General features: G+C 36.8%; 2 protein-coding genes across 9 annotated transcripts; one reads left to right on the plus strand and one right to left on the minus strand.

Moving 5' to 3' along the window:
- The first annotated feature begins 3,216 nt into the window (after positions 1 to 3,216).
- LOC126619087 (myosin-binding protein 7-like) lies at positions 3,217 to 8,010 on the plus strand. Its single transcript, XM_050287354.1, has 4 exons — positions 3,217 to 3,510; positions 3,930 to 4,643; positions 5,458 to 6,938; positions 7,531 to 8,010. The coding sequence occupies exons 2-4, from the start codon at positions 4,001 to 4,003 to the stop codon at positions 7,588 to 7,590; spliced, it is 2,184 nt and encodes a 727-aa protein (XP_050143311.1). The 5' UTR covers positions 3,217 to 3,510; positions 3,930 to 4,000; the 3' UTR covers positions 7,591 to 8,010.
- Positions 8,011 to 8,496: 486 nt separating this feature from the next.
- On the minus strand, positions 8,497 to 13,632 carry LOC126619088 (high mobility group B protein 15). Of its 8 annotated transcripts, none has more exons than XM_050287358.1 (8): positions 13,491 to 13,578; positions 13,130 to 13,253; positions 11,588 to 11,845; positions 10,625 to 10,703; positions 9,902 to 10,064; positions 9,699 to 9,818; positions 9,172 to 9,584; positions 8,497 to 9,093 (listed from the first exon to the last, which is right to left on the minus strand). In XM_050287358.1, the coding sequence occupies exons 2-8, from the start codon at positions 13,183 to 13,185 to the stop codon at positions 8,854 to 8,856; spliced, it is 1,329 nt and encodes a 442-aa protein (XP_050143315.1). In that variant the 5' UTR covers positions 13,186 to 13,253; positions 13,491 to 13,578; the 3' UTR covers positions 8,497 to 8,853. The 8 variants fall into 8 exon arrangements, with proteins under 8 accessions (XP_050143315.1, XP_050143319.1, XP_050143316.1 ...); XM_050287362.1 differs by lacking the exons at positions 13,130 to 13,253; positions 13,491 to 13,578 and adding exons at positions 12,030 to 12,089; positions 13,296 to 13,451; XM_050287359.1 differs by lacking the exon at positions 13,130 to 13,253 and having other exon boundaries at positions 13,492 to 13,632.
- Between the last annotated feature and the right edge of the window lie 3,119 nt (positions 13,633 to 16,751).

Raw genomic sequence — 16,751 nt, forward strand, 5'->3', positions numbered from 1 at the left:
CTAGATGTGGGATGAGCGTGTTACTTGATTTCATACCTCTCGATACCTATCACATCTAGTAGTTGCTATAATTAATTATATGCAAGACCTATCAACGACATGCATGTCTAGTAAGTCTAACCAGACCTTGGTCGGATGGCAGACAATTTACGTACAGATTAAACCACTTTGTTGATTTTGTGTACCCACAACCAAGACAATGAAATTTTGGGGTTTATCTAATTTGAGGTCATATCAACTGCCAAGCGTCCTCAAATTGGAAGTGACTGATTGTAATTTAGAGAGAGTAAATGCTTTCAACAGTTATTTATGCGTGTTTGATGTTTGAATATAAGAATCAGGCACCGTATATTTAATTCATATTACATATTAAGGGTTTTCGGGATGTGATATCTACACACATTTTTTTACTTCTCACATATTTTTCTAATTTTTGACCGTCAGATTATATGAATTAAAAAATATCAACGGATATAAATTAATAAAAAGTGTGTAAGAAGTAAAAATTAGTGTATTGATAACACACCCCTACAGATTATTGTGATAATAATGTGGGTTTAATAGAGGTAATTTTATTTATTAAATGTGAGATCCGTTTACTGTTTTGTTCTTCTTTTTGTATGATTAGCCACTCTTTTATTTATAGGCATTACCATCTGTATTCAATATAATGAACTAAAAAATAAAAATCACTCTTTATTCTCATATTATTAGTACCACATTTAATTTTCCGACTATGTGGAAGGCCTAAGATAGGGTGGTGCTACCGTACACTCGTTTTTTACCTTTTATACAACTGTCTTAATTTTTGACCTTTGAAGATGATTAAATGACAGCAAATAACAAAAAATACGTAAAAAATAAAAAAGAATGTGCAGATAACACTACCGCTAAAATATTGTCAGCTGTCGACTGTATAAATCACCTAAAATCATAACCAAGGGCGCAATCAGTGTGGGTGGTGGAAGACAATTACGGCAAGAGGATGGGACCATTTGATGGGTTGGAGTCGTTGGAAGTCTATGGATGGTGCCAAAATTTATTTGAGCATAAATTTTAAACTTGGGTTTTGGAATTATATTTCAAATTCGCATGGCAGATTGAGTTTGGTGATGTGGGTTGCCTAATCTTGTAATTTTATTCATAGATCTCCAACTTTTCAATCTCTTTCTCTATTTCTTTCTTATTTTTCTTCCATTTGAAGTTGAGAGACCAACTACCTCAAATTCTAAGAGATTGTTCGGTGCGGCTGTCGTACGCGACAACACACTCATGTTGGAGGGTGTATTTGACAGGATGTCAGAATTATTGAGTTGAAAAGACTTTTCGATATAAACTGTTGATATTCTATTTTAAACTAGTCTAAATTACGAAGAAGAGGATTATAACTCTGTATATAACTAAGAATTTATTCCATCTACGTTTTTTTTCCTGGATTTGGAATAGGCAACGTACTCGTTCTGGCCAACGTGATTATATATCTACTACAATAAAAAGGGATTTAGCATTCAAATATTTTATTAATATGAGAGACAGAAAAATAATCGATAAAATTACACTAGTCTAAATTATGAAGAAGAGGATTATAACTCCATATATAACTAAGAATTTATTCCATCGTACGTTTTTTTCCTGGATCTGGAATAGGCAACGTACTCGTTCTAGCCAATGTGATTATATACCTACTACAATAAAAAGGGATTTAGCATCCAAATATTTTCTTAATATGAGAAGAGAGAATAATTGATAAAATTCTTACATGTTTATTGATAAATAAACAATTCAATTACTAAAAATATAGTAGTTGACATCTTTCACTCATGAATCATGATAAAAGGGACACATATGATTGTTAAATTAGTCGTCATCTAACGAGAAGTTCTAATATGTAACAAAAGAAATACCTCGGTTACACCTAAGAATCCCCCGTCTAAGGGAGTAGTTGAGACAAAACATAACAGCAAAGTTGAATTTGATGGTAGCAAAGGCCACCAAAACACAATCTGGGATGGCAGCGGAAGCCCAACAAATATACCCACCAACTGCACTTTTTTCTGTCTAAAGTCGGGAGAGGATTCAAAACCAAAAAGTTGGGAGAGGATTCAAAACCAACCGCTCAAAAGATCAAAGTGAATATTCTAACTGCAGTGTTGATGACCTCATTTGGAATTTTGGATAGTTTGTCTTGAAATCTCAGAACCTGCCTCCGCCTCTCGTACTCATCATCATCGAAGTGTCTATAGACCTCCGTCTCATAATTGAATAATCCCTTAATCTTCTAACATCAAATTTTCAATATATCGGGAATACGGTCTGATATATCAAGTATAATAAAACAATCAGTTGAATTTTTTTTCTTCTTTTAAGTTTCCAACCAAATTTATTATTAAACTTAGAGTACCGGGCTATGTCCTGACACACTGAAAAATCTCATGTGTTCTCACTCCACTTATGATACTAAGCATAGGTAACTAGGGCAAGGGGGAAGCGCTTCATTCCCGAACACTTTCCCACTGCATTTTCCATTCGACAATACCACTCACCAATGCGTGAGTTCTTCACCCTGTCTTTCCAACTTTAAGACGTATGATTTTTTTTATTATAACATCCCAATTTAAACACAAATTTTTGAGAAAACTTTGATAGAAATACCCATACCATAAAGCATCTTATGAAAAATTGGAGACTTCTTTTATTTTAGTTCCCTTCCCTCCAACCCTTACAATGGTCCCAATGAGAGCTGCACTATGAAGCATGGATACAACAATTTAATAGTGTAATCGATATTTGATCCGATACAATGCGTTGTAGGTTACGCTGATACGTCTTGAATATGTATCAAGATCAACATATATTTTAAGGAAAACTAATGAAAATAACTTGAAAACTTTGAGCTTTAACAATAAAGACAAAAATAAATGGTAAAGTGAATAGTACCAGGATTGATTTTTTAATGTAAAAATTTATTAAAGTAAACAGTACCGTAGACTTTTCGTTAAAACCCCCTATATTTTAGTGTAACTTAAAATAATAATATCGTTAATAACAAAACATAATAGGTAAATTTGAAAATAATTTCTTTTTAATTGAGAGGATTTTTTATTAAACAAAATTTCATTTTACTGGAGGTAAAAGTAAAACCAGCATCACCATCTTAAAAGGAGATCGACAGTTACAGAAAGCGTCAAATTGAAATAAGTTGATCATCAAGCGGTAAATCCCAAGCCCCCAAACGCAGCGCTGACAAAATCATAACGTGCGAAATTCGAATCCAACAAAATTTAATAAGATGAGAGCAGTAGGTGACGGAAAACGACGACGTATTCCCCTCGGGTGCTGCCCGAAGCGGCCGAGCCGGTCCATTTCGCCAACGCCTTCGTCTTCATCCCTTAGCGCCGCCTCCTCCTCCCATTCAAAATAAAAACAAAACCGCCACTGTCCAAAATTAGAAAGAAAAAAAAAAAACTCAGAGAGGAAAAATCGCCGAGTCGACTCAGTATTGTTAATTTGGTGAGTGAAGAACTTACTCTTCATTTCATAGCTTTCTATTGCCTGCTTTCAGTCAAATTGTTTCCATTTTTATTATTGGGTTGGTGTTTGTTTGAGTTTATTGGCATGCTGATTTGGGTTGTCGGATAACAATGGAAATCACTGAAATTTGGAGTTTAATCAGGTGATTTGAGTGTAATTACTGTTGGATTAGAGATCCAAATTGTTAATAGTTGCATTTTGGTTAGCAATCAAATGCGGCACTGGTTCAATTTTATTAGTTTTCTGTTTATAGTGTGCTAATTGCAGTGGAAAATGGTTAAAGATTCAAACTTTGTGATGTATTGTTCTTCGTTATTGTTTATTGTGTTCTGATTGATATAGAAAGGTACGAATATGGGAATATTTTCTTTTGATTTTCGTTTCAATTAATGTTTCAGCATTCGAGCGGAGGTTTGAATTGGTTTGGTTTTAAGTGAGCTGGATGAATGGTGAATGATTTTTATGGAAAATGGCGTGCCAAATGATACATTCGTGGAAATTTAACGAGCTAGTCGGTGCATTTCTTGATCTTGCAATAGCCTATCTTCTACTATGTGCCGCAGCGGTTGCCTACTTTACCTCGAAATTTGTTGGTCTGTTTGGGTTTTGTCTGCCGTGCCCTTGTGATGGGTTTTTTGGGACCCCAAGGAAAAGTAACTGCTTTCAGAGGCAATTTGCGGATCCCCCGTGTGAGAAAATCTCTTCAGTTCTATGGTCGGTTAGGAGCAAGTTCCCTTTCAATGTTATATGGGATGAAGACCCAAATTTCCATTTAAAGTTGAAGTCCCTAAATGAGGCAAATGGGAGTTTTGCGTTTGAAGGTGAAGCATCATGTAGCTCATTTTCGGTGGCTGAGAATGAACAGAGTGTTCAGTCTGATGTAGGCAACTTGGCAGCTGGGAAGGAACAGAGTTTTGATCTTAAGGCAAAGAAGGTTGCAGGTCGAAGGCTGAGACTTCGGCGCTGCCGCAGAGGGGGCTCTGTTGATTATGGAAATTCATCATCAGTTTCATCATATGATATGTTCCAGTCCGCTGCACAGGACAATCCTACATCTCCTTCCAGCATTAGTAAAATGGGAAATGAGGTTACTGAAGTTTTTGTAAATTCAGGTGAGATTCATTATATCGAGTTTAATTTAATCTATATTTGACTATCGAGTCTTCTTAATGCTTGATTTGCTAGTGTTTGCAAATTTCATTCTCGTACTGTATTCTAAGTCACTGTTTACTGTTTAGGGCCAGTAAAATGCTGTAATTTCTTACCTAAACAAGTAGTACCTTTTAGAGATATGACAAAGGGGAAGTTTGCAGCTAGCAGTTCTATTTTACGTTGTACAATTTATAGTAACAAGTGATTGCCGCACAGCTTGTGAACTAAACCATTTGAATTAAGTATTTTTTCAACCATTTGAAGATATTTTGTGGCGGGTAGCTTAGCAAACTATAGCCTTGCATTAGATTTTGCAATTTTTTACTTCGATAATCCTCCTCCTAGTTCAGTTAGTTTTGTTTGTGTGGATCGGCTTGGGATGTCCTGGTATGGATTTATATTTGAACAGCTTTGTTTGGGCTCTTAACCCCGTTTTTCAACCAAAAAAGATATTTTTGATACATTTATTTCTGTAAAACAGTATCTCTTACTTTTTTTTTCTTAAAGAAAAGAAAAAGATGGTGAGAGACATTTAAATTGTCCTTGGAGATTCGGAAATATTGCTGTGGATCTGAGTTGTACAATTTTTATTTATTTTAAGGTATTACCTTTGAAGTTTGAGTTTAGAGGTGCTTTCCTGCAGCCAAAGTTCACACATGTTTTACTGTTTTGAAGTTACACTATAAGATCTGGTAGACTCATCATTGTTTCATTTCTGGTCATATTATGCTAATACTGCTTTCTTCATTTTTGTGGATGCTCTTGTAATTTTAGATGGCATCGAAGCTCCTACAGATATGAGTTCGCCGGAAAGCGTTTCACGTGTTGGGTTTAATGAACATGTTGATGAAACTAAATCAGTGGAGAAGGATGGATCACTTGTTGAAGATTCTGGATCCAATGCAGGAGAGAAACTAGGTTTTGACAGTAATGAGACAACTACAATTAGAGTACTGGAACAGGCACTCGAAGAAGAGCATGCTGCTCGTGCTGCTCTGTATCTTGAACTGGAGAAGGAGAGAAGTGCTGCTGCCACCGCTGCAGATGAGGCCATGGCCATGATAATGCGCCTGCAAGAGGAGAAGGCATCAATAGAAATGGAGGCAAAGCAGTACCAAAGGATGATAGAGGAAAAATTTGCTTACGATGCTGAGGAAATGAACATTCTTAAAGAGATCTTAATTAGGAGGGAGAGGGAAAAGCATTTCTTGGAGAACGAAGTTGAGCAATACAGGCAAATGTTTTTTGGAGATGATCGAGTGGATTCAAGTGAGGACCAGGTACCAAAGCTGGAATTGGAACATAGTTCTCCAGATTATGCGGTCCCATCTACCGAGATAAAAGATTATACTCTTACTTTTGGTAAAGAACTACCAATTCTGGATTTGGATGAAGATTCTGACTCTTTGAAGCAGGTGGACATGCATTTGCATCCAAGCATAGAGAGTCATTCACATTTCTCAAGTAGTTCCAATAAGTTCAGTCATGAGTTTCAAGAAAAGGAAATAGTGTCTATGGATGAGAAACCTTCTTCTCAAGGAAAAGGGCTCCAGAAGCTAGAGGTATATCAACAACGCAGCCTGTCACCTAGTCCCGGGGGACTCAGTTTCCATAAAAGTACTAGCCCTCCGTATAAGCAGGAACTGAATTTAGATGCTAGCACTAGCATATGGGAAGGGTTGGCTTCAAAGACATCTGGGACTGGCAATGAAAATAGGAATCCTATTCCATCCAATAATGATAAAAGAGACAAGCAAGGGAAAAACCAGGATGAGGGCAGCAGAGATCCACGTAGCACAGTGTTGAATACAGAGCCTAGTGTTCTTGATGTTCATGTTATTGATGATAAGTCTCATCTGTCCAATGCAGAGAAAAGTGAACGCGATATGCCAACCACGATTGGGTTGAAAAATCAGCGCAAAATCCAGAGAGTTAGTTCAGACACGACTAATGTATTTCTCACAATGGATTGCCCACGAGGCAGATCTTTACCTTCTGATATGCGGAGATATTCAATGTCTGCAATTGATTATGAAAGATATAAAATTGATAATGAAGTTGAGCGGCTTGGAGAAAGGTTAAGGATTGTGCAAGAGGGAAGAGAGAAGCTCAACTTCTCAGTGGGGCACAGAGACAGGGAAAGGATTCAGCTGCAACTTTTGGAGGATATTGCAAGCCATCTTAGAGAGATACGGCAGTTAACAGAACCTGGAAAAGCTGAGGGCCAGGCTGCAATGCTGCCTCCATTATCTAAGGTGTATTGTCAAAACTTCCATTCTTTACGCTCTGCATTGATTATATCATTATCAGTAAATATATGCATACAATATCTTCTATTATTTTATTTTGTTTTATTGTTTCTTCTGTTAATTAGTATCTAGTAATATCTTAATTGATGTTCGTCGGTGGCATAATTATTCTGTTGGCTGCAAACTTTTGGTGGCTTTTGTCCAGTTGCTAGGTTGTGATTAGCTCTTCCTTAAGGTTTAGCAGTGTTGGTCTTCCCAAAAGTGCTTTTGTGGGAAATTAGAATGAGAAGCTGGAGCAGTGTGGGCTTTCCATAATGTTGATTTGTGCTGAAAGTTAGAATGAGGCAAGGGTGTGAGCCATGGGAGGTTTTTTATCGACCTTCATATCATAACAATGTGTATTATGTGTGCACTCATTTGCACGTACGTGAAAAGTTGATCATTTCCCTACTATCAGATCAATGGAGCCTTCTATGCAATCCTTGGTGTTATCGTGTTAACTATGCTGAGGCCACCTGACTGTCATTGCATTGATTTCCGCAACCATCATTTCTCCTCCCTTCTCTTTTTTGCTGACTGCTGAAATCTAAATTTTCAGGTCATGTCCAAGAAAAGACGTTGGCGGACTTTACCTCTACAAGTGCATACAAGTTCTTAAAAAATGTTGCAGTTCTTCTACAAATACAAGTAACAGCGGCAAAACTGGTTAAGTTGACTTCGGGCATTGCAAGGAAGCTCATTCAGCGTAGTTACACCTGTTCAAGTGTTTGTTCTGGCTGGGTACCTAGTCTCAACTCTTTTCAGTTGCCTAGTTTTCGTTTGACGCATAGATAGAGAAGACCGAATAAGTAATGCAGGATCCTTTTTCATGGGAGCCCTGTAATGCCGGGGATGGCTGGTTAGTGACTACTAGGAGGTATATACTAGTTTCATTTTAATGGTATAGTATTATGGTTTTGACCGTGTTTTAGTACGGTAGGTTCCACTTGAGAAGCGAATTTTCGTTTATCGCATTTCACTGTCACTTGGGAAGCAAAATCTTCTCTTTTCGGCATAACGAGAAGCAAAATTTTTATCATGCTAGTTTCCTTACTTTGGGTTTGTCGGTTGGTACCAATTTTCTCTTTTTCTCCCTTCACAAGTTTTTCTTTCCTGCAAGAGAAGAGAGGCAAAAAGAACCCCAAGTGTCCAACCAACGGTTCATGCCCCTTGGTCGTGATGCAACGTCAAATTTAAACGTTTACAAATCATTTCGATGTGGTCTCTTGTTACTTGGGCCATCGATTTTTTTTTTTCATTTTTGCCCACAGGACATGGGTCGATCTCAAATCTTTACTAGCATGAACGACTAATCATAGCACCAGCATAAGTTGGTCTATAAATTTTATAGGTGTGGGCGACTAATAAATCTTATGGGTTGATCTCAAATCTTTACTGGCATGGGCGGCTAAATCATTTCCCTACCAATGTCCAATTAGGTTTCAAGTAAATCTCTTTACTTTGAGAATTAAAGAATATAATTTTGGTCCGTCCAATATATTTCGAATTTATGGAGTCTAATCAATAAAAAAAAGTCAGATGAAAACCTTCCTTTAACAAACAAGTAAATGCAATTTTATGCTTCACTTACCATGAAAAGTAATGCAGTTTGGAAAAAACATGCCAACTTAAGCTACTAATTCAAGGGATAATTTAAACCTAAAACATAGAAAGAGTCAGTCCTACTTGGTCACAGAGACTCAGTTTTCTTCATTAGCTATCGATGATTTCTGTCTAAGTTAGATTACTAACTAAGCTTTCTTTTTCGCCACCTGATTCGTCATCCATCCATACTCAATACTCTCTCTTCAGGCTTGCTCAGATGAATGCCTTCACCCGCAAGGCACGAAATCCAGATCGTCATATCAATCCATCATCAGAATCACTTTTCTGTTTTGCTAGAACTACTCTCATTACTCTCATCCGATGTTTGTGCTGAGCCTCCGGCCTCAGTTTCTTCAATCTTTGCATCTGATTCCACATTACTTGCATCTGCTTCGGGCAACCGCTGTTGTAGTGGCACTGCATCACTAACCACTTGACCAGTCTTCAACCTCTCCCGGTAATCCTCCATTTCTATTCTGTATCGCTCTTTATCTTTAACGGCTTTCTCCTGATACACCTACACATTGCAAAACTGAAGTTATTTATAACTCAAATTGGATGATTTGAATTCTTATACTAAATGAATAGTCCTTACTGATTTCTCCGCCTCCTTCAATTTATTCCAGAGCTCACCAATCATTCTACTTATCTCTCTATCCTTCCCCGGATGGAGTGGTTTCAGCCTTGCATGCTGCTCCGCAAAGAAAAAGTTGTAGCCACTTCTGTTAGGTTTCGGATGAGCAGGATCCCTCCTTTTTATCTCAGACTTCTTTCTTCTGCGCCGACGCTGCTGGACGCCAGGTGTAGCTGAAACACTGTCATTTCTGTTAACCAATGCGCCAAAGTTCTGTGGGACTGGTGGAACTTCCTGTGCTGGATTCCGTGGAGACTGATAAAGTACACCTCTAAGCTTCGTTGAGCCTCTGATGACAGTAACAAGATATCCGTTTTCGAATTTCCCATCAATAACCCCTGTCACAGTATCTTCTGATGATGCTGTTGTCCTGACTGCCACAGGAAATGATACAGAAGCACTGTAATCTCGTTCTCTACTAAGCTCGTTAGAAAAAAAAAAGCAATGAAAAGGAGCGACTAAGCTTGAAATGTGAAAAAAGAAGAAACCTCCAGGCAGTTCTGAATTTATCGGTGTTTGTTGATGCACAGAAGGAGATTCAGCTGATTTCCGTTTAGCTCCTCCCCTTGGAGATGGAAGGCCTGTCACTGAAGGGTTGCGCGAACTTTCTGCAAAATAATTGTTGCATTAGGAAACTTCACGGTACCAAATTCTTTTACTCGTATGAGGTCTAAATGTTCTATGAGCACACCAGAAGCGAGAGGATCCCATGCTAGAGCTTTAAAATAGTAAATTTGTTCGTAGTGGAGAAGCAACGAATGATAATATTTCCGCAGCACAAATGAAGCATTTGTAGCTGTAGATGGAAAGTTGAACACCGCAGTAACTTCCTTCCATCTTCTATCTCTAATAATCTGCAAAATCCAATTTGATTAGAAAATCAGTAGATGATATAGTACGCATTTTCAGCGAACAAGACGAATAATTGTTACGTGCGTTCCTGTGTGTGTTTGTGTGTTTCTGTAAACACAATGTTACATGCTTCCTTGTATGAGCACATTTTTACGGACTGACTAAAATGACCGAGTCAGATACAAAAAAAGATCAACACACAACCGCATACAGATAAACATACATTAAGGGCCTCGTATGGAAGTGATTTGGGAGGGCCAGAATTACTTCTTCGAAGAAGCAAATGAGAGCTGCTTCTCCATACAACTACTGAATAAATCACTTAAAGTGATTTCACGTGACAGGTATGGGGAAGCACCTCTCATGTGCTTCTAGCCCTCCCAGAATCACTTCCAAAGAGGCCCAAAATGCACACTATTTCACTACGGCCAAATTATTTTATAAGAAAAATAGTTGAAAACGAAAACAAGCTTAAAATTCACACAAGTACCCGATAAATCATAAAACAGAACCTTGATCCTTCAATGATTTACCAGATTAGTTAAACGTAGTTTTTTCTTACCTTCTCAAGACCGCCACGGGAAGTTACCTCCACGAAGAGCTTATGCAAGTCTAGCTCTTTTCCTCCTATAATAGGGATCCTACAATCACAAAACAGAAAATGTCAGCACCAGGACAGGTACTACAGAATTATAAGGCAGTTACAGTAGACAATCGACAACACGAAGCTACTACAAATCTACAAGACAAACAGAGTCCAATGCAAGTCAGCCTAGCCTAAAACTAAACCCTACTCATCTTCTCCATGAAAACCACACTAAAGGGTAGTGATGAGCCTCCAGAGTTCTAAATGCAAATAAGAAAACCGAGGTTTTTCCATGCCGAAACATAATTGATGCTTGCCAAAAATGAACTCCTGAGCGGATGACTATTAAGTTTTTAACTGTTACATCATAAAATTGCGAAAGAGCTTGAACTGTCCAGTGGAATAGAATGTATTCTGAACCACTTCCATACAGTCATCTTCACATTATGCTCATGCAGCACAATTCTTGGGTAAGAAAAGCGCTGTATATAGAAAACATCGATGACAAACCACAAAATTGGCGCAGATGTGTGCCATATCCGACATCCTATACCGCGTGAGTAATCATAAAATTGGCTAGTACATGAAGAATGAATTATTTCAAGGAATCATGATAAGCAAAATTATGCCCTAAAACCAGTGTCACCATGAACATGCATGTTGAGAATTTCTGAAAGACAAGAGTAGTACCATATCTAAGAGTTGGATAAAGTTACTTTTCAGTGAGCAGTTAGGAAAACTTTTCGTTTAACCTTCAAGTTTGCAAGATGGAAGCATGCTCACATTACCAAAATCCAATTACTTGATCAATAGCGATTTTGAGAAAAGATGAGATCTTGATCCTTAAACTTTACATATTAATTGGAATTAGCAAAACAAAAAAAAAATGACAAGTTGAAGGGAGAGGATAAAAAATTCAAAAGATAAAATCATACATACATAAACTTGGTTCCCATGGAAGCATGGAGCTTTTCCAAAGTAGACATGAAGAGCTTAGGGTTGGATGCAACTTCCTCAAGTTTAGCAAGTGGTGCTGGGTACTTAATCAAGTGAGACTGAGAGGAGGAAGTCGTGTCCTTCATGGGAAGTGGGCTCTTGCTTGAAGTGGCACAAGATGGTGATGCCATTTCCACATCCAAATCTCCCTTCCTTGTTCGACCATTAACCACCCACACACCACTCTTTACTTGTTCTTCACTGCATATTATAGCATCATAAATACAAGTGAGTAAAATCGAAAACACAAGGGAACTGTCATTGACGCTGCAAAACATACTATTATTTAGCGAAAAAATAACATAAAAAACAAGTGCAAAATAATTATTTTGTAATGCTAATTATAATTTTTAATGAAAAGTTGATGTATGTTGAAAAAGTTAACTGAGAAAAGAAGAGTGAGTTGAAGATGAACCAATGAGCAATAGTTGTAGGTGGAAACTATCTGCATGAAAAATGCAGGAAGGAAATCATGGAACACATCATGACTATGGCCGAAGAGACTCCCAGACAAATGAGTGAAATGCCAAAAGTGCACAGGAATAAGACAAAACCGAAGGGAAATGTGAAAAAGCAGAAGTTCTTTTTCTTTTACTAAAAGTTAAAAACAAAAGAAACCCAAGAGAGAAAAAATATGCATGTCCTGATTGCGGCAGAGAAACTGAAATGACAGACAGAGAACGTTTGAAGTCTCATCCGAACTTAGTATTTTTACGCATTATATAATTTGTAAACTTAGTGTGATGGTAAGTGCCTTTGTCCATAAGTGGTAGGTTTCGGGTTCGAGACTTAGGAGCAGCCTCTCCATAAATGGAGATAAGGCTAGCCGACATTCACCTCTCCCAGATTCTGCGTAAAACGAGAGTCTTATGCCCTGGGTACGACCTTTATATAATTTGTAAACTTGATTTACTAAATTAGTTTACCTATAATATGATTCAAGTAAACAAAAAACTTAATGAACACTTTGATGGTAACTTTTCAAATCAATCACTTAAACGCATATGTACTGAGATTAACAAGATATATTATACTATTAAATTAAGAGGTTATATTAACAGTTTACTCAGAATATAGAATAGAAATGGAGAGATGGCTCAAAGCCCAAGACATAAACAAAGCTGTCACAGCCATAAATTCCAGCATGAGAGTACCAAGGAGGGAGGAAGATGCAAGCAACATAAAACAATGCTCAGACCTTTCAAACATACATACACAGGCTAAAAAGCAGAAACCCTTTTTAGGCTATGGCAATAAAGACTCAGATGACACAAACAAAACTCTCTCTCTCTCTCTCTCTCTAAAACCAGGCTGACAAGCCTATTAGGCTGTTACAGCCTATATTGCCTTGCCTGACATTCCAAAGATTTGCATGATATCCACATCAAATGGCTATCTTCATCTACAATGCCCGATGTATTTTTCCATCACCTTTCTGCAATTTCTCACGCATTTCGAAAAAAAAATGGAAAATTTAGAAAATACCCCAATACCAATACCATGTCGGGTTTTGGATTTGAGAAGTGCCCAAGTGTGCCCATCAATTAAAAAAATGATTATCCCCAATCTCCAGTCTCCAATAACCCAATTCAAATCTTTGTTCCACTTTCATGGATGACACAGTAAGATAAATATGAAAACCATTAATTACCTAGTATTTTAATTATTTTTTTCTGTGTGGTCTATGCTTTATAATCCTTTGGAGGATTAATGGGGGATCAGAATAATATATGTTTGAGGAGTCTACAATGCAAACAACCCAGATGAAGAAATGACAGACATTAAAAACATACACCATTTTTTCACATAAATAAATGAAAGAAAAAACATATAAAATAAAAACTTACCAACAGTTGAAGGAGAAGGGGGAGAATTTGAGCATGCAAAAAATGAAATGACTGACATTAAGGATGAAAAGCTTATTCGGGTATTATAATTTATAACCAACCAAAGGGAGGTTATTATTATTTTTCCCTTTCAAAATCCTTTTTTTTTTTTGTGTGGGTATTTTCTTTCATTTGGGTGGTGACAATTTCAAACAACCCTCTAATAGTAAACTATAAAACTTGCTAAGTGACAACTCTATCCTCATGTAGCTTTGATACATGCCAAAATTTGAAGAGTAGTGTTGGTATTATGCTAGAGTTTATTAGGAAGGAGTCTTCTTTATTCTCCAAAATAAAGGGTGGATCATGAGTGCTCAAATCAATAAACCATATAAACAAAAGGAGAAAAATGAAAAATTAGCTTAAGAAAAATGAAAAGTTAGCATGTTAATTAACAAATAAAATAAATTTAAAATATAAAATGTTGTTAATTAAGAAAGTGGGTGAAAGAAGGTGTCATGGGATTGGCAAAACGTGTCCTATTGACTTTCCGGTTGAAACGGCACAATCTCTAATGTGTTAAATAAAAAAAAAAACCCAAAGGATAAGAATAAGGAAAATAAACAAAAAGATGAATGCTAAAGAGACTATTAAAGTGGATATCCTTCTTATCTCATGTTTAAGCGTTTAAGATCTTTGATATTTTATATTTTTGATACAATATTTTATAATGTTAACATATAAATTAATGTTAATTGTAACGTAATAGAGATTCTATAAAAAATCACACTTTAAAAAAATAATAAGGGGTTGGGGAGGAGAGAGATAAAGAGATATGGGTGCCGTAACACTAGCTTCTTGGTATTTAATTTGGCATTTAATCAGTTTAGAATAATTCCCACCATCCTCTTTCTTTTTCTTCAATATCTTTCCTCCTTATTTTTAGCATGTTTAATGCGCATTTGAATACTATCACCAACCAAATTTACGAAAACCTTGTCACAAATTAAATGGTTACTTGAAGTCGAAGATTGTGTGTGGTGGAAGTTAACATAGCCTGGGGTTAGGGTTTGCATGATTTTCTTTAGGGTGGCCAAAATGGTAGGGCACTTGAATATGGTTAGTACTATTTCTAGTATTAGGATATGGACCTTTTCAATTTGTTTAGAATGGAAGAGCGATCTATATGGTTTATTTTTGGGCATGGGGAAGTTTGTTATAACTTCTTAGATCTAGGGTTTATTTGAGAAGTACTTTTAAATGACTTAAAATGCTTTTGGAGAAAATGTTTTTAAAATCAATCCTTAATAAAAATGCAAGGTAATCATAAAAAAACACTTGGTGACTTGGGAGAAGAGAAACCAAATCTTGAAAACTAATGAATAAAGATACATAGATGATCTCTTTCTTAATATACAAAAGTAAATCCTCCTTTCCAACCTTCGTTCATAGTTTTCTACCTCAATGCAATGTTAACCATACTAGTGGTTTGTTTGGAAAATCCTTTTGAATGACTGAAAGCACCAATTATATACTTTTTGCATGAAACAGTGTTTCAGTCATTCAAAAGGATTTTCCAAACAAACCACTAGTATGGTTAACATTGCATTGAGGTAGAAAACTATGAACGAAGGTTGGAAAGGAGGATTTACTTTTGTATATTAAGAAAGAGATCATCTATGTATCTTTATTCATTAGTTTTCAAGATTTGGTTTCTCTTCTCCCAAGTCACCAAGAATAAGAAGTAGAATCATTTGAATTATTTTATTAAAATATGAGTATTTAAATGATTTTAATATTCATATGAAAAATAATTTTTTTTTCTTTCTAAAATCCTTAATCTAATATCTAAACATAAAAAACCAGATCAACCAGTAATCCTAAGTTTCTCCGATTCCTTAATTTTCTCACTTTTGTTAAATAAACATGTCATACATTTGTTCCCAAGGAAATTCTTCAAAGGTTTGAACTTGAATCCAATCAAACCCAGCCCAAGTTTTAAACCCATATGGGTGGGTTATCTGGATCCGGTATTGGCTCTTTTGAATCATACTATACTAGTATGTGGTTATAGATTCTTTGACTCAATTGAGATCCATCTTGTTATATAGCATAATATAATCTTTTTTTTTGGGTACAAGTTGAGAGCATAAATGAATAAAGCTTGCCCCTTTGTTAATTAACTAATACAAAGTTATTACTGTTGTGGTCTATTTTTATCTGACAAAGGGAGAGGGGCCGGCGGCACAGGAGAGAGGGAAGAGAGATGTGTGTTTGTAGAATTGTAGGGGAATGTGTGTGTTGTTATCCCTCCTACATTGTGCCTTTATTTATAGTAGTAAAGGAAGAGAAGATATTCCTTCTCCTCCAAGTAATACAAGTTGTAATAGGAAATGATAACTAGAATCAAATCTAATCTAGGATTTACACAATCATACTTATTCTAGGAATGTTTACAACACTCCCCCTTAAGTGTGCAAATACTTAAGGTAGATTTAGCATCATGCAGAAGTTGAGGAAGTCGACTCGTCGGCACTGATTCCAAGGAACAACGCTTATTCTCAATAAGGTAGGAACTTGCATAAGTAGTAAGTCTCACTAAAAAACCCTAAGGCTATGGCAAAAACCCAAGTAGGGACAAAATCCATAGTCTAAGGAAAAATGCGTGAGAAATGCAAAGTCAAAAGAAACGTCTACAGGACGTCATCAGGGATATGACCAGCCCAAGGTGGGTGCCTCGTTAAAACCTAGTTAGGTAGCAAAAACCCAGTGGGAAAAATGCTCCTAATCGTAGGGAAAAAGAGTACATTAAGATCAAGCAAGTATCCAGAAGATACTCCCCCTGAGTTTGACATAATTCCAAAGAGAAATAGCAAAGTTACAACTCAGAAAATTTACGCATACCAATTCCATGAACAAGCTTCTGAAACGTCGCCTTAGGTAGTGATTTGGTGAAGAGGTCGGCCAAATTGTCTTGTGATCGGATTTGCGTGACTTCAATCTTCTGATGCTCTTGTTGTTGATGTGTAAAGAAGAACTTCGGCACAATATGCTTGGTGTTGTCTCCTTTGATGTAACCCTTCTTGAGCTGTTCGATGCAAGCTGCGTTGTCTTCAAAAATCATCGTCGGGGCATTAACGGCGGGATGAAGATCACAGGAGCTTCGAATATGGCCCATTACTGCTCTCAACCAAAAACATTCCCGAGTTGCTTCATGTAAGGCGAGAATTTCAGCATGGTTAGACGAAGTGGCAACTAAGGTCTGTTTAGTTGACCTCCAA

This window comes from Malus sylvestris, chromosome 4 (genome assembly GCF_916048215.2).
Source record: "Malus sylvestris chromosome 4, drMalSylv7.2, whole genome shotgun sequence".
NCBI lineage: Eukaryota > Viridiplantae > Streptophyta > Magnoliopsida > Rosales > Rosaceae > Malus > Malus sylvestris.

Bases quoted from the DNA above. Each gene is read 5' to 3' on its own strand.
- LOC126619087 (XM_050287354.1), top strand. From the start codon at position 4,001: ATGGCGTGCCAAATGATACATTCGTGGAAATTTAACGAGCTAGTCGGT. The intron at 4,644-5,457 runs GTGAGATTCATT...TTGTAATTTTAG, and splicing joins TGAAGTTTTTGTAAATTCAG to ATGGCATCGAAGCTCCTACA. The intron at 6,939-7,530 runs GTGTATTGTCAA...CTAAATTTTCAG, and splicing joins TGCTGCCTCCATTATCTAAG to GTCATGTCCAAGAAAAGACG.
- LOC126619088 (XM_050287357.1), bottom strand. From the start codon at position 11,922: ATGTTTTGCAGCGTCAATGACAGTTCCCTTGTGTTTTCGATTTTACTC. The intron at 10,704-11,587 runs GTATGTATGATT...TTGTGATTGTAG, and splicing joins TCCATGGGAACCAAGTTTAT to GATCCCTATTATAGGAGGAA. The intron at 9,094-9,171 runs GTAAGGACTATT...TGCAATGTGTAG, and splicing joins TGAAGGAGGCGGAGAAATCA to GTGTATCAGGAGAAAGCCGT.